At 36.7% G+C, this 25761-nt stretch overlaps 1 protein-coding gene across 1 annotated transcript in view; it reads left to right on the plus strand.

The window, feature by feature from the left end:
• SLC26A7 (solute carrier family 26 member 7) overlaps positions 1–25761 on the plus strand; it is a 70709-nt gene that overhangs the window by 40444 nt on the left and 4504 nt on the right. The window contains exons 8-15 of the mRNA XM_026842464.1: positions 405–518; positions 3556–3633; positions 5404–5499; positions 12515–12621; positions 14846–14912; positions 19697–19834; positions 21596–21644; positions 24101–24201. Of these exons, the coding sequence (XP_026698265.1) occupies positions 405–518; positions 3556–3633; positions 5404–5499; positions 12515–12621; positions 14846–14912; positions 19697–19834; positions 21596–21644; positions 24101–24201 (750 nt within the window). The remainder of the gene's footprint in view (positions 1–404; positions 519–3555; positions 3634–5403; positions 5500–12514; positions 12622–14845; positions 14913–19696; positions 19835–21595; positions 21645–24100; positions 24202–25761) is intronic.

A 25761-nucleotide genomic window follows, 5' to 3' on the forward strand; every position in this document is an offset into this window, starting at 1 on the left:
TTTTTCCAATAGAATCATAAGCCAGAAAAATCCTGGACACTGTCCAGATCCCACTACTTGAGATGCTGGCCTGTTAAAAATTAGATGGGGATCAAGATGTAAATATTTTGGTTGAACTTCATCTTCAAAACTTAGCAATACCATTTATTCTGTGAACAAAATGTGCCTCCTGCTTTTGATGAGTCTGGTGCAGCAGCTCTATCATTCAAATTAGATATGAGTTGTGAAAACATATATTCTGTTGGGAGATCTTTTATCATGTACATATGTGATTTTTTTCCCCTCAGAAATATGGCCATCCTTTGTCATTGCTAATATTTACATAGGGGACTCCTTTGTTGGCAAGAAGCATTGAAATGACAGAACAATAGGAAAAAAACATATTCTATTTAACAACTTTGCAGGAATTTTTGGCTCATGGCCTCAGCAACGTGATTCCCTCATTTTTCTTTTGCATACCAAGTGCTGCAGCGATGGGACGGACGGCACTTTTGTACAGTACGGGCGCCAAAACACAGGTAATGGGTTAGAGTGAAGTATGTAGGAGAATTAAGGAGAATGATTCTGCTCACTGGAACTGATTTATCCATTTTAACTCCCTATTCTCCCTTTTCCTCTCTCCTCGGAAATGACTCTGCCCTATCATTTTTAACAATCTGTATGGAATTGCATCTGATCAGCAACTGTCTTACTAGGAAAACTAATGCTTCCACTTATTCATTTTTACATTTTTATTTCAATATAAACTCTAAAGTCTATGGCAGTAAAGAGGTTAGAAGTTGTGTTTTCAGACTGCAGGAAGCCACACATAAGCCATTTCAATTTCACGTGAATTTGTCAGCACTGTAACAAAAGTGCCCTCTAATGGTGTTTAATGGATTTAATGGTACAGGCTAAGCTGAAGTTTTAGAAAAAAATCAGTTTTAATTTAGTGCTTCTATCTGATTTTCATAATACAGTGAAAGTAACCTTAAGAGCTGCTTACTTAAAAAAAAAAAAACAAGTAATCTCCCAGTTTCTGCCTTGTGACATGGTGTACTTGTCCTGTCCCTCAGTATACACTGAGCCCACAGAGATGACGCTCAGATATCTAAGGATGTTTTTGGCTATTTCCTACCGTTGGAAACTGAACCCACAAGTTCTTATTGCAGTAGCTCAGAAAAGAGGGAACTGCAATTGATGAAAATGATGATAGTGACCCTGTGAGTCTGTTACCTGTCCTAATTGTGCTCATGAACAAGAGAGCAAACTCCTCACCTGTGACCTTTGTGTGTGATGGCACCACGTGGGCCACCACAGCCGGGAGACCCTTGGGGCAGCCCCTAAACACAGCCTCTCCCTCCTTCCTCCGAGACCAAAGGGTCCAGCAGTGGCATCTTGCCATATAAATGTTATGTTCTTTGGAGTTTGTTACTATGGTCTTTTTACAACCGTTGCTCTTGCCTGTGTAAAGGACATTACTTGCAAGCAGAAGGGTAATGAGGTACAGCTGACAAGGCCAAGTACAGTCTATAGGTACTGTTTCTTCTTGACCATGACCGACAATTATTTCTCATGCGGATACCACAATATTAAGAAATGATACAGGGCTTTATTTCAAAACTCTATATGTTAATTACTTGCTAATTAGCCACACAGTACTCTTGAATTCAATTAATCATAATGAATAATTTATCCAATAATAATCTTGAAAAGCATTTACATGCAAATAGTTTAGCTACCACTTTGCTGTTAGTTATTTCATATCTTTGCGTTGGATTCAGTGTCATGCCATGTGACCTTATCCTCACAGACATCCTCTTCTGTTACCTGTTCACAACAGTACAGTTTGCAGTTGTACTGCATCATGGCTTTTCTAAGGAAGCTTTAAGGTAACTTGAAGGCCTATACCCTGAAGACATATAAGGTATTTGATCAATTTGGCTCTGATACATGTAGGCAAAGACACCCATAGAAGGTTATTCAATATATGAAATGGAAAAAGAAACCGCCATAGTTTGATTTCAAGGTAGGAGGAAGCACATGGTAAAAATAACAAGTATCTGCTTGGTTTTATCCATTGGTTTGAATGTATAGCAAAAGTTAATGTGTCCATCCGTTAGCACTGTGAGAGTACTTTAATAAACATAAAATTCTCTCTCCTGCCTTCTTTTTGGAAAGCAGCACATCTACTTAATCCTCTACTTTTGGGGCTGTCTAGGCAGAATGAAGAGATGAAAAGAACACACTAATAAATGCTGGTCAGATCATAGGCATAAGGAAGTGAGGAGTTGCTTTGACTACATAGAGAGAAGTCAGTTTACTGTGGCATATGTCATGAAAGAAATGCAAAGAGCCTTTCAGGGGCTCAGAGCAGCCCTTTTTTCTCCAACAGCTATACCTGGGATTCAGTGATGTCATTTGTTCTTCAGTGGTATCTTTTCTTGGGAGAGAACAGCAGTGAAGGACTGTATCATGAGCTAGAAATGTTCTTCAAATAGAATCAACACTTCTTTTTTTTTTTCTTTTTGGGAAGGCAAAAGGAGGGAAAAGTTCCTTGTGACTTCACCAGCAGATTTTGTGTCCCTTTTTCTGTAACGGCTCTGTCTATACTTCTTGATGGTATTAAGTACACCATGGCTTTAATTTTCTAGTGTTTTAACAACTTGTCTGGTTTTGTTTTTAACAACTTGTCTCTTAAAATGAAACCTAATTATTTTAGTAAAGAAACATACTATCAATATAAAAATAAAGTGAGCATCTGTCTACTTATCATCAAAAACCTTCTGTGAATCTGGACTGTATCTTAATGAGGCCAAAAGTACTCTACTTTGTGAGCAGTCAGAGTGGAGTAGGAGACTGAAATTTTACTGCAGTTTTCCACCAGATTAATAACATATAATACTGTGAAGAAACATATTATTCTGAGACCATATATTTGTCTGGATTCATGTCACCTACGTTAATTATAATTTTTTATATATATGAAAAAGTAGTTCCTCCATTTTCTAAAGCAAAGTCCGGTGATATTAACATAAAATCATTGTGGTTTCTGATTTAACACAACAGTTTCCTTTCAGTGTTGATCCCAGTAAAAGAAGTTAGAATTGGGAAAAAATGATGACACAGTTCTCCATATATCATTTTTGCTCAGTGCTATGACAGAGCTGTTATTTAGTGCAACATAGGGTGTATGGCTATAAATACGTTACAGAATGACAGTGGGTGCTGTGAAACTTCTGGGACATTGCACACTCACACACTTCATTAAATAACCAAGTGTGTAGGTGATGCTGTGGTCTGTGTTTATGTGCTGTCAGCAGGGTCAAGCACAGATGTTGCGATCTCTTACTATGTTTTCACTGTAGTTGGCTGAAGGTAAACACCAGAGATTAAAACTGAAATTATATGCATCTGCAACCCATGGATACATTAACAGCTAACATCTTCAACATCCCGTTCTTGCCTTTATCTACAATATTTGATACTTAGTCCTTTTCACACATTTTAAGGTTTGATTTTGGGTTGGGTTTTTTGTTAGACTAAATTATCTGCTTTTCTTATTTCTTGTTTTAGGTGGCTTGCCTTATCTCTTGTCTATTAATTCTTGTGGTGATCTATGCAGTTGGACCTATGCTGTACTGGCTGCCTATGGTACAGTACTTATCTTCTTTTATAAAGATGTCAAATATTTTCTAATTACTTAATTTCTTTAAGGGAAAGATAGTACTATTTCTAGAAGAGCTCTATTTAATTTCAATGGAAGAAAGAATGGTAAGTGTAGGGGGAGAGGCTCGGAAGATCTCGCGATGTACAGGAAAAACAGAGGCACATGAAAAGATCTCGTGATGCACGGAAAGAACAGGGAACTAAAGATCTCGCGATGTACAGAAAGGGGTATATAAAGCAATTGCGCAGTTAATAAATCAAACAGATAGCATCGACCATATTGGTGTTTGTGCTTTCTTTCCCGTGGAGGTTAACCTCCTGCAAGGGTTAGCTGTGATCTGAACGCCGCATTCCTGTGGCTTAGCAGATAGAAAAAAACAGCTAATGCCTTACCACAACAGGTAAGGGCACAGCAAGTCTCAAAATCAAAATACAAAGATGACAACATAATACATATAGATTTTACACATGTATAGTTGTATATAGAGGCTATCATGTAATTATATAAGAAAGCATTTATCTTCTACTTACTTTTGGCACACAGTTTATGAAAAATATATATCCAGATTGCTGTGGATTTGTAAATTGAGAAAATGTGGTAGAAATTAATGAAGATCCACAATTTTTCTCCTGTTATAAATATGATGTATGACTTTGCTTTTCAAATAAATTTGACACAAACACTTGTAGATAATGATCTAAGATTAATTACAGAGATATTATAAGGTATTCTTATATCTCTGTCATGGAATACATCTTCTACACTGAGTCTGTAAAGCAATATGGTGTGTTTTCACATAAGTTATATCTAGCTTTTGGTATTACAAATTAATAATTAATTTTAACTAGAGGCATGTCAAAGATGCATAATACAGCTCCAAAATTATCCATAATTCTGCCATGTTTGTACATGAAATTTTAACACAACTGTGTTTTAAATTTACTTTGTGCTGTTGTTTACATAGTGTCACATGAAGGTTCTCACTTTTCAAACACAGATCCTTTTATGGTTTATTTTAAGTAAGGACACTTGAAGAGGGGTGCACAATGTGTCCTTTTTCTTTCTACACTGCTTTCCTCCCTTCATTTTTTTATATGGATTATATGTAAATGTTGATTTGTTTCCTGTAGACTTTTTACCCATATTTTTAAAAACCTTTTCATATGTTGCTTTCTTAATATTTTACTTTTCAACCCTCCCCACCTGTGCACTGCAAATCTATCACTTTGTACTCCATCCTTTATGGCTTCAGAAGATTTCTTCATCCATCTCCTTCCCCTTTCAATTTGGAGAACAAGAAATTATTTTGTCAAACTTAATGGATTTTTTTGCTCTACATGCCTTCTCTAGGTAGTGATGAAGGGGAATTAAAATTCTTCACTGTGTAGAAGTTGGGTGCTGATTTGTTTCTGAGTCCCCTAAACTATAGCAGAATGTGGTTGGTCTGGTGATGCATGGAAAGTCTTGGGAAGTCCTGAAGATTCTGTCATTTTTTTTCACAATTAGGTGGCTTAGAGATTGCCTTCAGGAAAAGAAAACAAAGAAAAAAAGAAAATGAAAAAAAAAAAAGGAAAAAAAAAGTTTTTGATACTGTTAGGTTTGTGTCACCAGGAGACCTGTGCTTATCCCATTTTTTAAACAATAACTTCAGTTTTTTGATAATTTAATTATAATATTGACTGCTAAATTGAAAAAAGAGCATTTGTTTTCCCTACTGAGTCTGCAAATGGATTTTGTTTTTTATTTCTTTGCAGTGTGTGCTAGCAAGCATTATTGTTGTAGGCTTGAAGGGGATGCTAATGCAGTTCCGAGACTTAAAAAAATATTGGAATGTGGATAAAATAGACTGGGTAAGTGAACTTAATCTAAGGAGGTTTTCCTGAGACCTGCTAAATAAACTTTAATAATTCTGTGGCCCTAGAAGAGGTAAGTGCAAGCCATTATTATTATTAGGGGTTTTGTGTACCATCATCTTATTTTCTGTCTCAAGATAACAGCATCTGTAATGTCATCTGTATTTTAAGAAATGGAAATTTACCAAATGATAAAGAATCAAACCTAATTTAATGCTAAATATATGTATACAGGTAGATCAGATTAATCTCAGCAAGTGTGTGTCTAATTTTGTATGCCTTTTCTAACTGGTTAGTGTGCTTTTGCTATTGTAGTATTATTGAAGAGATTATGGTATCTTTGTCCTTTGGGGATACAGAGTGACCGTACAGGACAAACAAAACTGGAAACACTAAAGGTGTAGAAAGATAGATGTCCTAGGGTGCCTTATCTCTTTCAGACTTTGCAAACAGTATATGTATTTTTTCATCATAATGAAAATTCTGTGGTATGTGAGGAAGAATAAATCAGAAAAAGCAGATAGATGGAAAGAGACACAGTATGAAAATCTGGTTCAATGCAGTCTGAATAGTCTGACTACATTTGCACAGAGTTCCTAGTAAATATTAAAGATGACTCCATGTTTAGGAAGGCTCCTGGATTTCTATTCAGAGGGAGGTTTTGAATGTATTGTCTAATTAGTGGAACCAAAACCTCTATCCGCGTACATAAAGACATACTGACATCCCACATAGCTTTTGGAAATTCTGTTTACGTGTTTTCAGTTATCAAATGTTGAGAAAGGTATTTTGGCCATATCCTTCTTCTCTGTGGTAGGCAATATAGGTTACTGGAAGTAATATTGTGCTTTGTTGAATTCACCAGTGATTTAGTATTCTACAGCATTAATGATAAGTATAGACTGAATAAAACATTTTTTTAATAGAGTACTGGATTTCAGTATGGAAAGCAGAGCTGAGTAAACAACATTGTCTGGCTATGTGAGATTTTTCACAGCTCATCACAGAAGACTAATTATTTTTTGTATCATCCAGAAGAAAAGCTCTGTCTTTCATGAAATCTTATGTTCCTCAAGCAGCAAAATTCTGAAAATATTTTCTACCACTTGTACTATATTTTTTCTTCAGTTTAACCCGTATTACCAGTGACACAAATGTCAAATGATGTGGATCAAGAAGTATTTTGGGGACAGTGAACTTAAGAAAATTGATAGTTATGGGAGAGAGAAATAGCTTCTCTATCAGTGCATTGAGATAATAAGTAGTTGAGTTTTCCAGCAGGACATTTTGAAATCTCAATAGACTTGATGCATCTTCACAGATAGACTAGCCTGATTGATTTTTGCTTTTGTGGTTTTGGCAGAAAAGAATGGGTGAGTAGTTAGTTATTACATCTATGACATCTGTCATTATTTCTAAGAAAGGTTATAGAGAGGGGGAGTTTTCTGGGTTTATCTTTTTGACTGAACATTCCTGAACAATGATTTGTCTTCGAGTAGTTGTACCATCAGTCCTTAATCTGACAGGGTAAATCATCTTGCTTTAAATAGCATAATCTAAAGTAAGGCTGTAAATGTTGATCTTACATTGCTGCCTGGTCTGAGGAGCCCCACCAAGACCAATGATTTGAGTAACTACACTGGTGTTGATTTTGGCCTGAAAAGATTCACTTCCTCAATTGACAGCACATTGGAAACAAATCAGTTCCATTACCCAGGTTATCCAAAGTGTTTTGAAGGTAGAAACTCTAACAAAACATGTGGAAATAATTAGCAGCTGTCCTTTCTGGAACCGATTCTTTGAAGGGTGTGTGTCATGTAACATAGAAGTCAGGTTTGTTATGCTTATAGGTCTGGCAAATGACAGTGCATGGAAATGGAATGTTATGGGCTTTGTTACCTTGTTCCTTCACACTTCTTTAAGCTTCCCATTCAACACGAACAGGATGAGTAATATTTATTGATTGATTAGTTCTTCATAAAACATAATCCTTTTAAATATAAAAGGTACAGCTTGAAAGATACAGCTCAGGAGTTGGACTAGATTATCCTTCTGGGTCCCTTCCATCTCAGGATATTCTGTTATTCTATGAAATCTCTCCTTTCGGCCATGGATTGCTTTTTCTTGCAGATATGATGTTTAGCAGCAGCTGAGTTCAAAGAGGCAGCTAGGCTGACAAACTTAAGTAGCTAATACCAAATATTATCAGCTGAATATTACTGTGTATATTTGTTTCGGTTTTCTTTCAACTTGTTTTCTATCAGTCCTCTGAAATGTCCTGTTTTTACATCCCACCTCTCAAATCACACTTGATTTCTTTTCAGCTAGAACCCCCCTGCCTTTACTCCAAAGAGCCCTTTATTGTCATAAACAGTATTCATATGAACCTCAAACGTCTCCTGGTTCTGTTAAGGTCTTCTGGCAGTCCGTACACCACCTTGGATGATTTCAACAATTTCAGATCAATAATTGCTCTGCCCCGCTATATATGTTATATACACAACTGTATGCATAGCAGTATTTGTCCTCCCTCTGCTGTCTTCATCTTTTGGCTGTTTCCAAAGTGATGATTCAATGTGGTACCTGTGTTTTGTATGAAAACAATTTGTCTTGAATTCTTGCCTCTTCTTTGGGAGCTACCAAGAACTTGGTCTGGAATTTGTCTTTAAGTGTATCTCATTTTCCAGGTCCTCAAGTCAAAAATTGATTTCTATATCCTTCCTGCAAGTTTAATTTTTTATGCAGGCCTACTTCTTGACTGATTTCCCTTTTCTATTCTCCAGTTTGATAGTGCACTTTTCTAGTATCAATAAAAAGGCCAGTGAAGTTCTTGTTAAATCTTGGTTTTAAGGCTGAGCATCCCAGATAAGCTGCAGCCATTTAAGCTAGGCAAAGACTACTGCCTGGTAATTGACTGCTGAAGAAAAATTTTCTTTTTGCTGTTAACTTGAAAGTGACAAAAGATGGGCAAAAATTATTTCAGAAGGTGATGCTTTAAGTGAAAAATGACAATAGAATAGGGGTTATTTTCATTAGTTAATTATATAACAGGGATTTGGGCTATTCAACAGAGAAATACTATGGCATCTAAAGAGAAAAAAATGTTAAAAAATTGCACAAATTACTTGACCAGGAAATGACCACAGCTGAGACAGACCTAAATAGTATGTGTGATTTATAAAGCTGAAGGAATGGCAACAATTTATGGTAAAAATTACACATTCTATGTGTGGTATCATGATGTGAGAGGCAGTTATAGAAGTATGAATTGTATGTACACATATTAATATGTAAAGATGTAAAGAATAATCCTAATTCAGCAATTAAAATAGATGTAACAAGGAGGGTCTCATTTTCAACAAGTGTCCTGCAAGATCTTGCCAGTATGAGTTTCTGAGATATGGATCCACCACCTTGTCAATCTATTTTGTCAAAATGGTTTGGAGAAGGGGGCCTAGGGAGGGTCTTCCATGGAATTTTGGAGCTCACTGGTGCAATTTCATGTATTTTTAGATCTTTTAAACATATTATCCTCAGGATGGAGATGGCCTTTTAGATTTGTTCAGGTATTCATCACACAGGAGCCCTGGTTCATGAGAGGGCTCTGAGGGCTTTGCTATATAATAATTTTTCACAGAGTAGGAAGCTATCTCTTCTATGACAATAATTTTACACAAATACTTCTAGCTTATGACATCCTAGGGAGATTTTCTGTCTTTCCTTCATTAGTAGTTTGTCTCAGTGGGCTTGGAAGGAATTTACAAATGCTTGATCCATTGAAAGTATGATTTCTGAATAAATTATTAAAAAAAAAATATTTATATCAGTCCATCTGTCTCCAGGGCAGTTTGCAAACAAATACCCTCTCAACCATTGTGTATGGAATGCTTGTGAAAAATTGCATTAATAAACTAGCATACCACTTTACTATTAAGAGGTTCCTTCTCTATGGCTGTGGTGGTCTTCAGCACTTGAATTGTAAGTTTTGATGAAGGGTATCTTGAAGATGTATGCATGCATCAGTCATTTATCTACAGAAGCATGTGGGAGCATGGGAGTGTTGCTCAACCTCCTTGGAGCCAGAGCCTCCTCCAGGACTCCAGCGTTTTCCCTGCCAAGGCACTCTGAATGAAGAGGACTTTAATGGGATTCTTCTTTTGGTTGTGTCCTGGTGACTGCAGCACAGGCCTATATTTGAGCAAGCCATAATAGCCTTGCATTATAGACAGTAGAGAGCTGGTCAGTTGAGTCCTGTTAGGGTATGATTTGTCTCTTCCTCAAGTAGGCACTAGCATAAACAGGTAGAAGTTAGATGAAATACATCCTAAATTCCCCTCACTCTGATAACCAAATCTCTATTGCCTATGGTGGGAATCTAGAGAGATCACCCAGCTGTGGACATCTGTGCTGTAGATAGTTAACGCCAAGTGAAATGAACCTTACCCAATAGCTGATCATCTCCTCAGTCTGCAACAAAAAGGGAAGTTTATAATCTGGTTTCGAAGTGGTAGAGACACATTTAGCATCACAGTACCTTAGTATTGCATTGTTTAGCCTTTGGCTCAGAGAATGTGCTCCCACTTCCCCTGTTTATATGCTTTTTTTCTGCCAAGTTCCCATTTCAGACTCCTCTCATTGGTGGATGTGTAGACAATATGTAAAGGTTTAGATGGAAACACACCGTCCACAGAGTTTTGGAGGCAGGTACTATATATACACAGTCACTGTACCTCTCAATGCTTCAACATAAATCCCTATCTTCTGCTTGTTTCTTTTCTCCCTCTTTAGATTTTTTTTTTTTAATTAATACAGTACAAACGTACTTTAAAGGTGGATTTTGTTTTGACTTTTGAGAATAACCTGCCTATAACACATTGTTGCTAAGATTTGAAGAATGTGTAGATTATATCTGTCCTGGAGTATGTAATAGCCATCTTGAAGTAAGTTGCTAAAGAAAAGTTTGATATTTTTATGACTTCTTTGTTGAACCTTGTGACAACCCATGAATTAAAAAAATGCCTGTCAGATTCACATAACTTCTTTCTACAAGTTTGATGATACCCGGCCTAAAAAAGTACTGACTCCAGGCCAATACAAAGCACTGCAAGGGCGATTGACAAATGAGGATATGATTGTTTTGGCTCATCCTCTACAACAACGGCAGTCTCTGGTTAAGATGTGAGATACTAGGATGTTAAAGAGGCACTCAACTTTCTCAGTACTCAGCACTTAAACATTTTTGGCTTTGATTCCTCCTATGTAGACTTTGTATTGGGTTTTCATGCTTTCTGTTTTCTTCTGAGACAAGAATTTTGCAGGACTTGCAGCAGTGATTTAGTTAGATGTGGTGAGGCTCAAGTCCATAGCTGAAGCGGATTGCTTGATCTCAGGTGTTGTCAAGGATTCAGCCTTATCAGGATGAGCTAATTCTTGGTTCCACCTGATTTTCAGGTTTGTAGTACTTCTGTTAGCCCTTTCATATCCAGCCAGCTCCTTTATAAATATATATTGGGTTTGTAAATCTTAAAATTACTTTCCACTGATTAATCAGAACTTAATATTTGTTGCTCAAAAAGGTATTCTTTGCAAATACATATGCAATAATTTGTGTAAGATGGCATTTTAAAATATAACTGGAGATTGAACACTGTTTCAAAGAATGAACTACCTCTACCTAGCAGCTGTGCTGTTGAAGAGACTGCAAAATCTTTTCCAGCAGTTTAGAATTTTGAAGATGAGGGAGGAAAAGGTTTCTTGGTAGAATCATGTAACACTCCATCCTCTGCAAAGCACAAATTAGTACAGTATGACTTACATTTTGTAATTCATAAAATAACAACTCTGAATTCTGCTCAAGCAGAATTCCTGTGGTTAGGCTGAAAGTATTCTATTGTCTCTGGCTTTTCTGAGCCAAGTGAAAGCATCAGAAAGGATAATTTTAACACTGATTGTGCCATTGTAATGTGATCTGTTCCTCTGCAAACATTAACAAGAAGCACTGTAATTGTTGAAATGGGTACCTATGGAGATCAGTATATCCAGAGGAGTGAAAATACTTTCCATTCTTTAACACTTTTTATATAAAGATTAGGTGTCAGTCTGCTTAATGGTCCCTCAAGGAAACAAATATGTGCTGACATTATGTTGGTATAAGAAATCAAGTAATTTGTACTTTTCTCCTTTTAATTGTAAAATCTGGGTATGACTCAGCCATACACATCATTGTAATATGAAAATATAAGTGATTGCTTCTGTTTAGAAATTAATTAAGAAGAAAAAATTTGAAATGTTCAAATATTTTTGGTTTTTAGAATTTTAAATCCCTTTTCAAAGTGATTTTTGTTTCAGATATGCACCTTTGTGTTTTTAAAAAAAAGTATTTAAAATTAATCCAACATTTTATTAATCAAATATTAAATGATGGGGAAGTAGTCTGAAATCTCACCATTTCCATGTGAAGCAATTAGTTCCCCAATAATTTTTAGTCGTTATGGTGTTGGTTTAGTCAGCTGTACTCTGATAAATGCCACTTTCTAATTAAAAGGAGGTTAATTATCTCCTTACAAATTATAATTCCCACTTACATGATTAGTGGGAGAAGAGCTCTCTTTATGTGGCCTTTTTGGTACCTCATTGAGTAAAAGGAAAGTAGGATTTTAAATGTGTGCAGTGACGAAGGTGATAATAACTTACAGTGTAAAAAATAAAATACAGGTTTACAAATCAACTGGGTTCACTCTGAATTATGCTGTTAGTGCAACTATATATCCTATTTTATGTAACTCTGACAGGAACCTCTGTGAGCATTGAGTTGAATAGTGCCGTATCATATGCGTTCTCCCATGGGGAGGCATTATTTTAACCACTAATTCAGTCTTATTTTGTCAGTTCAAAGATCCTAATGTTCACCTCTGAGAAACCATCGTCATTTTAAAAGTCTTTATTTCTGAATCATAAAATGCACGTTGTTACAAAATTTAAAACTAATCTCGTTCTGCTTCTCTCCTTAAAGAGCATCTGGGTTAGTACCTACGTGTTTACAATATGCTTTGCTGCTAACGTGGGACTGTTGTATGGTGTTGTCTGCACAATAGTACTTGTGATTTTCCGCTTTCCCAGGTGAGAAACAATTTATTGAAATGTTCTAGTAGCACATCACTATGTCTTTCTGCCACATTGCTTCACAGTCAGGATAGACATACAGTATACTAAATTTAACAATGAAACTTGGGTTAAACAATAAAAAAGTTTTTAGTTGCAGAAAATTAGAAGATGAGACAATTCAAAAGGAAAAGCCACACCTGTAAATTTACAGTAGGCTAAGGATCTCTAAAACATTTCATACTATGGCATTATTTTGTGATTTCTCTTAGTATTACACATCTGTGTGATTCATTAGGTGAAGACAGCATAAGATCAACAGAAGGATCAATAATACAAACTTTTTTCCATTACGTATTTATTTATTCCTTAAGGAGAAATTATGTTTGTCAAGCCTTAGTACTAAGTGCCTTTATAAACTCCTAGAGACTATGTTGCACAGGAGTTGATAGTTGACAGTTGCACTGCTAATACATGTTAGTGAAACATAACTGCACAACTATTCTAATGGCTAATGAAAAGTATTAATTCTATGTATGAATGAGAAAAGCCAGGACAAAGAAACAAGGGCTAACACAGTTTCATATATTCTTTTGCATATATTACAGTTGCTACTTTGGATCATGAGTAAAGGAAAATATCAGCTGAGGTTCATGATCATTTTGTGCTACAAAATTAATCCATAGCTCACCAAGTCCTGGAAATTACTTGCTGCTTGCAGGCAGTTGTTTGCTTGAAAATTGAATCCCACTGAAATTAGGCACAATATAGCTCACTGCAATGCTTGTTAAGGGTAATGCTGTTAACTATTTGTGCATAGCTCTGTTCTCATGGAATAAGTTGCAGAACCAGAGTAAAAATAGCTCAGAATTGCAAAGTAATTACAAATTATGGAAGATGGTTTCTGCTTGAATCAATCAGTGTCTTTTTCGTAACCTTTTGCTACTCAGCAAATTCAAATTTTGGTAAGTTCTGCTAATAAAGGAAAAGGCAAGTTTCCATGTTGTTTATACCCTGTGCCTGAAAGCCTGAGGTTCCTCAACAGCAGAAAGGGAGGGATATCTGACACATGATCCTTGGCTGTCTGATCTAACAGAGATCTCAGTCTAAACCTGCACTAATTAACGTAAGTAAGACTCTTCCCAGTGTTTTCTGTGGTCTTCAGTCAGGTTGCACATGATTGTCCAGGATTGTAAAGGCAGTGAACAGGCTAACAGCCTTAAAATCTGTACCGGCGTGCATGAGGTTAGCGAGAGAACATATAGTAAGCCATCCAGTTGTGGATAAAAGTGGCAGCAAAAGTGAAGCAAGAAAAATACCATAGATGATTTATTGTGAAGTTCCTATTCAAATGCCAGAATATTGGATGTGGTAAATGTTATGTATCAGAATGTATTAAAACCAGCAGCAGCTACAGCTCAATTTATGCAAACAGGAGAGAACAGCTGAATTTTGCAAGCCTCATTTAGCCAACCCCAGTACCTGCAAATAGTGACGCATCTATTAAATGTTTGTATTCTAGGCTTTTTTCCACTGCCTAGCTTTGGGCACAGAGCTCAGATGATAGCAAGTTTCATAGTCATCTTGTTCTGCAGTTAAAAGTCTTCCTGAAAGTGAGGTATTGAAGCAGAAGGTCCTACACTGAGCTGCTTTTTCAAGACAACCCTTTGTTTTTACTGACTGTGTAGAGATCACAAGGATACTGGCTTTTCCAAAGTCCCCCACTTTGATAGCTGGAATGTTCTGCTTCATACAAGGGTGTGTCAATTTTAATGACAAATAAAACATCCTTAGTTATCATAACCAGTAGCTATTTGATTTTTTTTTTCTTTCCTTACAGTATGATTTTGCAGGTAAAAAAATATTAATTAAACCTCTGTACTTTTGAAGTTGTAGTTTATATATTAGCTGCTTTGTCTTGAGAATAGCTCTCTGGCCAGCTACAAAAGAGTAATGAAAATTAAGATTTCATTTACCAGAAATTTCCATTATTCATAATTTCAAAGCAATATATTGTAATTTTAAAATGTGCTTTTTACTTTATAACTGCACCATTATCACAAACTGCAACATTATCACAAAAAAAAAAAAAAAGAAAGCTTTATATGCAAGAAAATACATATGGATTGCATTGTCACAACTTTAAACTTCTGTGTTACAGTTTTGGGGTGTGTCTATTCCTGTTTCTGTTCAAGACTACTACTGATTTGCTTTACAGATTTTCTCTGTGTATTGATTACAGAGCAAAGACACTGAATTTGAAAAATACGAAGGAAGTGGAATATAAATGCAAAACAGAAGATAACTGTGTAAGTTAATGTGTGTGTGTGTGTGTGTGTGTGTGTGTGTGTTGTGTGTGTGTGTGTGTGTGTGTGTGTGTGTGTGTGTGTGTGTGTGTGTGTGTTTGTGTGTGTGTGTGTTCCACTAATTCAGATTTCTTTATTTTCTCTAGTTGGTTACTGGATTGTAATCAGTGAGTCAAGGGAACATTTTTATGATATGACCACTTGAAATCTAAAGCCAGTATGACGTAGCAAGTACAAAACTAGTCTGGGCACCAGAAATTAGAATATTTTCCTGTTTCTGCTGCTGGTCTGCAAAGTGAAGTTAGGCAAGTCCTCTTAGATCTGTCTTAGTTTATTTGGTACTTTGAAATTAAGAATTGCTCTTTGTAGAAGTTTCCTAATTCCTAAGTCTAAGGAAGTTTCTTGGCAGCAAGAGCAAGGGCCATCTGAGCAGACAATAGCTGTCTCTATATTTTTATCAGATTTCCTCATTTACTGGAAGTCCTTTGATATTCTCATCATCCACAATGTCTTTTCTGAGACCTCTCTGGCATCAGCCTCTTGTGATCAGACTGTCCAATAGGACACTGTGTGTGGCTAGGGAAGGAGGGACAGCAGCATGAAGTTGTCACAGACTGCTTCACACATCTCACCACGCTATCCTCAAACAAGGGTACCCTCATCTGAAAAATGGATGGAAGAATCTCTCCCAAAGGCTGTGCTTTTAAAATTTGGCTTCTTAACAAAATTAATCCTACCAGTCAGAGATTTTAAATTCTTTTGGTTATTTTCATTGCAATTATCATCAAAGTTGCTTGTGGTGAGGCCCATGGTAAGAAGAGAAGAGTAATGACCCAGAGAGCTGAAGTCCCTCCTCCAAGATGTAATGGTGGGTCAGCAGCCAAGAGAGAAGTAGAACCATGTGTTCTTTTAGCACAGAGTCCCATCACTAGGACCTCCTGCCTTCTCCACTGTGGCAGTTCCTATTATGTCCTCTTTCCTAATACTTAGGAAGGGTCTTATGTATCAGTGAGCAACATGCTCAGAAGTTATTACCTCACCATTAAGAAGCTCTCCTCTAAAGAATATTTTTTTTCCCTGGCAAATGTTTTCCATGAGAGTTGTCTTGGGCTCAAAATCTGAACTTGGGTCAGGGCCATTTACTGTTTTGGCATGCTGAACAATGCTGGAATGTGAAAGGTACATGAGAATGGGGAGGATGCTGAAATGTGAATTGAAAACACTGTTGTTGAGGCTGGCCCAGCTGTCAATTATTGTATCACTTTTCATTCTTAAGAAAAATGTTGGATTAACTTTGTCAGAGATGGGTAACTGAAGTTTGCTTTGCCTTCTTTTTTTCATATGAGTTCATAAAATATTTTGTACAAATCCCTATGTGTCTTTTTAAAAAGCTAACTGCTCCCCTGCTTTTTTTTTTCCTTAATCATTAAGATTAATGCCAGTATCCAAGTAATAAAAAACTAGTGTCTGCAGACAGTGGGAAAAATAACATCTTGTTAAGAAAGCAAATTGCTCAAGAGCTTATTACACAAAATAAAGAAGGAAAATATTTTTAAGATATAGAAAAATGCCTTTAATTGAATTTAGAGTCACTGGGTTGCAGCAAGCATTTAGGGTAATTTTTAATGTATGAATTTTACACTGATCCAAGTTCCCCTGGTAAATAACAGCTTAGACATAAACAACAGGACATTTAAACATGAAAATATGCAGGCTTAATGATCTACCCTGCCGTTAAGGTCTGTGGATTTATAGGGGTTATTTCATCAATAGGAGAAAAGACACTTTAATGTGGAAAAAATCAAGAGGGCATTTAGAAGCTTATGTGAAACACATTGCATCACAGGCATTCACTGAGTTGAACTTTTATCCAAGCATAGACACTGCTGTGCAGAGTGCATGGGGCAATTGCCATTATCCCTCTAAGTAACAGCAGGGATAGGCCACCTGAGATAGTTTTCTTTCTTTCTTAGCAAGGACATGACAAAGAGGAAGTTCATTTTTCTCAGAACCTTTTTCTTACTAAGAAAGGAGAGAGAAACAAACCAGAGCCAGGAATAACTGATCCAAATTTGGCACCGTTGTTCTTGCCCATCCTGGACAAAAGATTATTACCTAAGTCTGCCATCTGCTTGATTTGGCCTTATGATTTGAGCCTTTCAAGTTTCCAGCTTCCAAGTTTTGTATTTTTGGAAGCTTGTTAGCTTCTTGACCATCACAGGCTTTGATCTTTGCACATCAGTCGTCTTTTCTCTTAGTTTTCATCTTCCACTTTACCACTTCTGGTATGGCTCTGAAGTGCCCAGTTGTCTCCACACCAACCTGTGTATAGCATCGTTTTTAGGGGAATCTGTGAGATGTCAGAGTATTTCTTCATTCAATCATATATTGCCCTCTGTTTTGCCCTTATTTAGAGTTTTTTCCCCATAATCTTAGCTATTTTAATTGCCAGTTAGGATTTTCCACTTGATTGACCAAGATATGTTGGTGATGTGATATTTACCACAATCACATTCATAGGTGAATTGCGTAAAGTCCCTATATATGGTCTGGGGTTCATTGCCTCAGTTTTGGATATTTGAAATGTTTCCTTAATCTGTATGATGGTTGCTGTGGTGGTGTCTGAGAGATTGTCTGGTTCCCAGAAGTCTAAACAGCAATCTACAATAAGGAGGTAGTTTGTGTGGCTTGTGGTGAAGATTTCCATTCCTGTTTTGCTTGAAGGTCTGTTGGGAAAACTCTGTATCTTCAATGCAATCCCACACTTTTCTGAACTACTTAAAAAAATGGCCTGTGTCAGCTCCCCTTACTTGTGTTTGGGTATGACCTTGTTACATGTCTCTGACTCTTTTTAGGAAGAAGAGAGGCTTTTTGAACCTATATTCTTGCAAATTCTTGGGTTGCTTCCTGTTGCACTGTCACAAGTAGTTCATTTTTGAGAGCTGATGCTCATATGAATCAGATATTTTATTTCAGTAGCAATTGGATATATTCTGTATCCAGACCCCTTTTTGCACTTGGTGATAGGATACCCTATTATGTGTAGCACTTTTGTGGACTGAAATTCTTTTGGAGAACTTCTCAGAATCACATCTGTTGATCTGCCCTCATAGTCTGCTGCTGACCTGCTGAGGTGTTGCCAGCTGCAGTGTTTGCACATAAAAAACAAGTAGAATGGTGTCTCTCATCCTGTTTTCATTCTTCCAGAGTGGGCAAAATTTTTTATGAGACTTGAAGCTGACACTCAGTGATACTGGTTTGCATGTCGAAACACCTAGTGGGAATCATTGCTGTGCAATGTTCGGGTGGTGTGTTCAAGGATCCTCTTTTCCATTCACCTAGAAGGAGAACACTCTCAACTTCAACATGTAACCTAGAGATGCCAGCTTCCATAAAAGACATGTCTGAAAGGCAAACGAATCCTATTACTTTTTTGGCATCTGGCACTATGAGCAGTGTTTCTGTGGCTATTTAAAATTCTCCAGCTGCATGCATGCTTGTCAGGTAGAAAAAGTAAAAAATGCTACTGAAAGTATTGGTAACTTTTACAGGCCACATATGATTCTGCTTATTCCTGTTTACAGCACTAGATGCATAAAAGCTGAATACAGTTGTTTATTGAAATATACATAAAGATGTTTATAAGTAGATGTAATATATTTTACTAGATCAAATAGTGCAACTGGAGAATGTAGAAGACCCTAACAACTGACAGACTTTTCCTCAGGTCTGAAATAGAAGCAGCAGAAATCAAAGCAGCTGTGCTCCACACTGAGTGTGGTGTGTCTCAGATGTAATTCTCCTAAGGAAATGAGAGACATGGTTCACAACATGGGGCAAATGGAGAGCCGGGTAGAATTAGCTTAATTCTACCTACCTACAAAAGCAGTATTTCAACTGAGCTTGTGCTGATATCCAATATTTTTATATATTTTAATATAATATTAATTTTCTTACTGGCTTTTGAAAATGTTTTAGAAGTCCACTTTGAGTTTGGGAGAAATAGTGCTTGTTTTGTGGTAAATATTCCTCACTGTTACCTGGGGGTTTCTGACCTTTATCTGATGCCCTTCAGAAACTGTTGTGGTCTGTAAGGTCTATGTTTTGAGCTGTTCACTGAAGGTACCTGGTGAACTGGTTGAAACTTTTTCAAGGAAGTGCAGAGACAGGATTGGGGGCAGCTGATGGTTTCTCATGTAAATTATTTATTCTGTTGGTTGTGGATATGTGCTGGCAAAGTTTTAAATGTGTCACACAAGCTTAGTCTGAATCCACTGAGTATTGCCATGAAGAAATATCCCTGTTGTTCTAAAGTCATCTTCAGATGACTGAGGTGAACAGTTTCAGTGTTGCCCAAACCACCTGCATGTTTGCCCCAAAAGCTTGTGTACTTTTTCCAGTACATATGTTTGTCTAATAAAAGATACTCCCTGTCTGCAAACCTCGTCTTGCCTATGTTTGGGGATCATACCAACTGAAACAGTGCTACTATTATTTGCCATATAACAATTCTTAGTATTATGCATCATAATGGATATGATTTTTCTTTCATGCTAACGTGAGTTAAGGATAATTTTCCTTACAGGTTACTTACTTATATTTCCTGTTTCAGTTCAGTTGTCTGTGAAGACTGATCAATACTGTCATCTGTTAAATCATTCCCACAATCCAAAGCTCCTTCTAGGTTGATTTATAGGAATTTTCTGGATTTTTAAAGAAAATAGTTTGGTTTTTAGTCTCAAAACCCAAGATAATCTTTTCAGCATTATGTTAATTTCATTCCACAGGAATCATTAAAGCAGGTAAAGATAGTTTCAATCAACAACCCGTTAGTCTTTCTGAATGCCAGGAAGTTTCATGCTGACCTGATAAAGATAATCCAGAAGGATAACATGAACAGCCAGGCATGTGAAGATGTAAACAAGGTAGGATGTGCTGTATGCTTCAGTAATCATAGTGGCAGTGTTAAAGGTCATGATTGCTTTCCTTGCATTTCCTAGAGAATGCAATCAGATACTGAAACAGATATAAAAAGGTAATATTGCAAATGATTAATTTAGAGTAGAATAAAGTTAATCTTTACCTTAATCAGATTCAATATGGATTATTTTCTTATTATTACTTGAAAAGAATATCTCTACTATTGCTGTATATGAGCCTGTAAGAGATATTAAAGCATTGATCAAAACCACTTCAAAATTTCTGGCAAAACTTACATAACCTCAGCTAATATATGGTTGTAATTTAAAAAAACCTCAATGAGTAGCTATAAATCTACTGGAATAAAATATGATTCTTTTGCTGAAGATGAGTCCATGAGAGATAGACACTTCATTTCTGTTTCTACTACAAATAATTCCAAGAGAATTAGAAAGAAGATACAAACTGTCTAAAGTTTTTCTCAAAGGCAGTGTTTCTTTTTCATTTTCTGCACTGTTTGTATTGGAAAAATAAACAGTATACGAATTACCTATAATTTAGTTTTAGAGAAAATCTCCGTAAGTATAGTATTTTTCAATTTTATCTGCACATAGCTGCTGCAACTTCCTACGATGTTCCCTAAAAGGGGGAAAAAAAATCTTAGTATTTTTCTATCATTACAATGAAGACATTCCAATACCATACAATGCAATTTCATCCAGTTTGGCAAGCTGGGCTGAGAAAATCACAACCATTTCTTAGGTGAGTTGTTACGACAGTGTTCAGCAACCTCTGCTGTCTCTTGCCAAAAAGCTGTGCTGCTCATACTTACTTTGATGGGTGGCTTCTCCCCATTCTTCAGAAACACACCTCAGAAATTGTGTTGCTTTTCCTCCTTGTTTTTGTTAGGCTAAGTAATTTGGATTAATATGATAAGAAACCTCCAAACAGAGAGAAAATACTTGGGTTTTGCATTGCATTAATTTATAAGTTAATTTAATAAGTGTAATAAGTTAATAAGTTAATTTAATAAGTTAATTTATAAGTTACTTAGGAGGGAGATTTTATGCTTTGTATCTTCTTTAAGGTACTTGGCATTACAGATGCTTGAAATACTGTGCATATTTTTTTTGTGGAATAAAGGTTTTTCTGTATCACATAATGAGAGTGAAAAAAATTGCACTTTGAGGTTTTTTTCTCTTCTGCATTTCTGGTTTGACATCATATTTCTATGGAGAACTTAACATTTATACTGCAATAATATTTAAAAAAATCACCAGTTAAAGGTTATTCTTTAATAAATCCATGTGTCAAAAGTACTCTCACTAAAATATTAGTGTAGCAGATGAGATTGAAGAAAGTAGAAAATGAATCAAAAGTTAATTTTATAAAATCACTGTCTAGAATTTATCTTTTCAAGAACATCTTTCATATCTTTTGACCAATTCTTAATCAACTCCTGCTTCCCCAAAAGTGTCCTTTCCATAATATGCTTTCTAGTGGATCCAAACAAGACAGAGGTTGAACCATCTAAAAAGAAAAGTGAAATATCAGTTTGGTATAACTTCAGAAGAAAACTGAGACACATACTCTGCAAGTATTATATATCCAATAAGTTGTTGTTGTATAGAATATGACTTTGGAGAGAAGGAGATAACTCTGATATTGAAAAACAGAATTCTTATGTATTGCATTGATTTTCTCTGGTTACTTTGCATTGGACTAGTTTTCCTTGGTATGTTAACAGTTTGTTGCTTCCATTTCAGTGTGAGCAGAACACATTGCTCTGTTCATTTTCCAATGGAAGTTGTCACGGTGAGTTTATTATCTATAAATTATATTAAAACCAAGATGGATGTAAGGGTGCAAAATGGCTTCATGCTTTTCTATTTATTTCTAGGTGCACTCAAGTTGTCTGGAAACTAATATTTTCAGTTAGACCAAACATTCAGTGAAGCATGAGTCCTAAACAGTGTTTAACTCTGTTAACCTTGGTCTAGTGGGTGCTATTTTTATTGTGTTCTTGACTGACTTTTTAAGATTTCAAAAGCGGGGGACCCATGCAAACACCTTTTCTGCAGGAGTCCCTGCTTATTTCACAGGAACCATTGTGTGCATATTGAAACAGGTACGCAGTGGGGAGAACCACTTCCCATGTTACTGCCTAGATTGGTCTTCAGACAAAGGCCGAAGAGGCTGTTTTATTAAGATCTGGTCTTAGTTTTTTGCATTCACTGTGGAACTTGAGTATTAGTATGCAAAAGTAAAAATAGGGTAAGATTAGAGCCATATTAAATCTCTGTGATCTTTAAAGCCACTTAGGAGTATATTTTAGAAAATGTCAGCTGAATTATCAGTGACATGATGGTCACCAGTATTGTACAGTATATCAATACAGTATAGAATAAAGAAAAAAACTAAGGGTTTGCTTTCAATCGAGGATTAAGACGGATAATTCCACTCTTCCCACACTTTATAATGCTTAAATCAAACCAGAGCACATTCCCATGGAAGAGCTGCAACAATCTTTTGCAAAAGATACTTTATACAGATGACTTAATTGTGGATGGAATTAAAACAGTGTGTTTATTTAAAACACTTATAAACATTAAGACCACAGTAGAGAATCTGTTTTGGAGGCTGTTGTCTGAATGTTTACAGTTATTAACTAGACTCATTACGTTTTTATGATACTACAGTGTTTAGTTTACTTGGGAGTGACAGAGTACTTTGCTGTAACACGTAGTAACATAATGATAATGGCTGCCGAAGACTATACAGAGCTATACTGTAAAATACTAAAACAGTGCACAGCACCCTATGTGTGAGAAGATCTTGCCAGTACATATTTCAGTCTTCTTTTAGATAAACTGGTTTCTCATGTTACAGAAGAGACAGACAGCGCAAGACCTCTTTTCTGATTGCTTAAGTCCTGCCTTGAGGACTTAAATGTTCCTTGTATCAAGAAGTTTATGGTGACTCTTCTTGGGGGCTTTATAATAAAAACCAGAGAGAAGAAAATAAATCCCTATAAAAATAAAAACAAAATGTGGAGCTTAAATTTTGAGGAAGGGGAGGCAGGAGGACATAATCCTTATGGCAGTTGTCACGGAAAGTGCAACAATTTACATCTTTGTCAAAATCTTTCCTTTCTCCTGCTGGGTAATACCTATTTGACATTGGTCTGTATCAGCAACAAATTAAACATCTGATGTTGCCCTTTGCCACTGGTTCAGAGAGGGAGTAGTTCTGTACCTATCCCCCTATTTAGAAGCCAGGCAGCCTCTACTGCAGTGCAGGATGCCAGCTGGGTTGGAAGGTAGGGAGAAAGAATAAGTTATTTTGTTTTGGAGGCAGAGAAAGTAAATAGACATTATTATAGTGAGCAGCCTAGCAGACCTTATAAATCCTTTCTGGGTTTCCATCATAGTAATGTCAGGCAGGAGGTTTCCTTTAAAATCTCTGGAGATTCAAGTCCAGAAGGCTCTGGCTCTCAGACTTACATTCAGAATTCCTTTCCTTAATTTTTTATTTATTTTTTTTTTTAGTTTTGTGCATTATGATAACTAATATTTGTTCACAAAGCAATGTAAAAAAGATGTGCATTATTTTCTAGTTTTCCCTTTATGAAAGTAAGGAATCATTTATCTGTGTGCTAGGACACATTTAGTACAGAGTGTGTCTAGTTTAAGCACAAGATGGAGATTGGAGTGTAAGACCTTCCCAGCTCTTACCAACATCTTTTTTTCTCCAGCATCAATATGCAGTAGTATATAAAAATTAACCAAACAAAACCCAGCACAATAGAACCTTAGGAAAAGGAAACACTCCACATATTTTCATTCCTCACAGGCAGATATTAGTTAAGGCACAGGCAGGCATTAGGTACTACAGAAATGCATGTCATATCAGAGCTGAAAAGAGATATATTTTCTGGGTATCCCATGTCAACTCTTCCAAATAAGCGATGATATTATCCTGAATCATTTAGAAATTCAAATCTGAAGAAGCAATTCTTTCATTCTTGAGAGACTGTTCCTGTCTAAAACATTTCACTAATAATATGTTCTGCCTGTCATCACTTCATTCCATGGCTCTGAGGGTCCTTCATTTGTGCTTCTAAAATGTGTCAGTTGCTTGACTTTTACTAGTTACATAATAGTAAAATTTTTATTGTGATAGTTTGGTCTTGTTGAACTATTATTATTCTTATTCACATTCCTTAACTATTCTCCCTTTTAATTAAAATTTTACGTTTATCAAATTTGTAGGTGAGTCATTGCAGTCATGTCACAGTGAGCGACGTGTTTTGATATTAGACTGCAGTGGACTGAATTTCTTTGACTACACTGGCATCTCAGTGCTGCTTCAGGTATTCACGACATCAGACAAATTCTGTGCATAGAAATGTAATTACACGTATGAGCTACTGGGGCCAGCTACTAGTTGCCTCACCTATATCAGTGGATAAATATGTCACTCATAGAAAAGATGAACACAGATCTGGTGTTAAACTACACTGCGTTTATATATAAAAATATATTAAAATAATTCTCGAGATTTTGGGTGACATCCAGTACAAATGTAACTATATGTATGTAGCATTTTTTTTTTTTTTTTTTTTTAAGTTTTAAAGCTGGTTTAGGTCATATTTGACCCTGTCAGGTCAGTTGCAGTGGAGCCCTTTAAAATTTCAGCTTTTAATTCTGTGATTTTTCTGTATGTCCTGCATTCTGCTAAGCCAGAGGCCTTATTGATCTCCATGTTTTCTCTTATGGGTTACATACTTAACAGGCTGGGTTCCTCAGGCAATGCAGGAGCTCCAAGAAGCTCCCAGAAGACTAAAACCAACAACCACTGGTTACTGTGGTGAATGGAGTTAAATCCAGTTGGCAGCCGGTCACATGTCATGTTCCCCAGGGCTCAGTATTGGGGCCAGTTCTTTTTAGTATCTTTATCAATGATCTGGACAAGGGGATCAAGGGCATCCTCAATAAATTTGCAGATGACACCAAGTTGGGTGTGAGTGTTGATCTGTTTGAGGGAAGGTTCTACAGAGGGGTTGGAACAGTCTGGATAAATGGGCTGAGGCCAGTTGCACGAGGTTCATTAAGGCTAAGTCCCGGGTCCTGCACTTGGGTCACAACAACCCCATGCAATGCTATAGGCTTGGAGGAGAGTGTCTGGAAAGCTGCCCAGCAGAAAATGACCTGGGGGTGTTGGTCAAGAGCCATCTGAATGTGATCCTTCAGTGTGCTTAGGTGGTCAAGGAAACAAATAGCATCCTGGCTTGTGTAAGAAATAGTATGGCCAGAAGGACTAAGGAAGTGATTGTCCCCCTGTACTCGGCACTGATGAGGCCGCATCTTGAATCCTGTGTTCAGTTTTTGGCCCCTCACTACAAGAAAGACATCCAGGTGCTGGAGTGTGTCCAAAGAAGGGCAACAAAACTGGTGAAGGGTCTAGAGCACAAGTTTTATGAGGAGTGGCTGAGGGAATGGGCGTTGTTTAGCCTGGAGGAGGATCGAGGGAGACCTTATCACTCTCCACAACTGCCTGAAAAGAGGTTGTACCGAGGTGGATGTGGTCTCTTATACCAAGTAACATGATAGGACAAGGGGAAATGTCCTCAAGCTGTGCCAGGGGAGATTTAGACTGGATATTTGGAAAAATTTCTTCACCTAAAGGATTGTCAAGCATTGGAACAGGCTGCCCAGGGAAGTGATGGAGTCACAATCCTAGGAGGTATTTAAAAGACATATAGATGTGGCACGTAGGGACATGGTTTAGTGGTGGACTTCGCAGTGTTAGGTTAACAGTTGGACTTGATGATCTTAAAGGTCTTTTCTAACCTGAATTATTCTATGGTTCCCCATAATAAGCAGTTCTATATAGTGGATGAAAAAATTATGTTCAAAAGCTATTTCTTAAG

This window comes from Athene cunicularia (assembly GCF_003259725.1).
Source record: "Athene cunicularia isolate RWA chromosome 2 unlocalized genomic scaffold, athCun1 chr2_part1, whole genome shotgun sequence".
Lineage (NCBI taxonomy): Eukaryota > Metazoa > Chordata > Aves > Strigiformes > Strigidae > Athene > Athene cunicularia.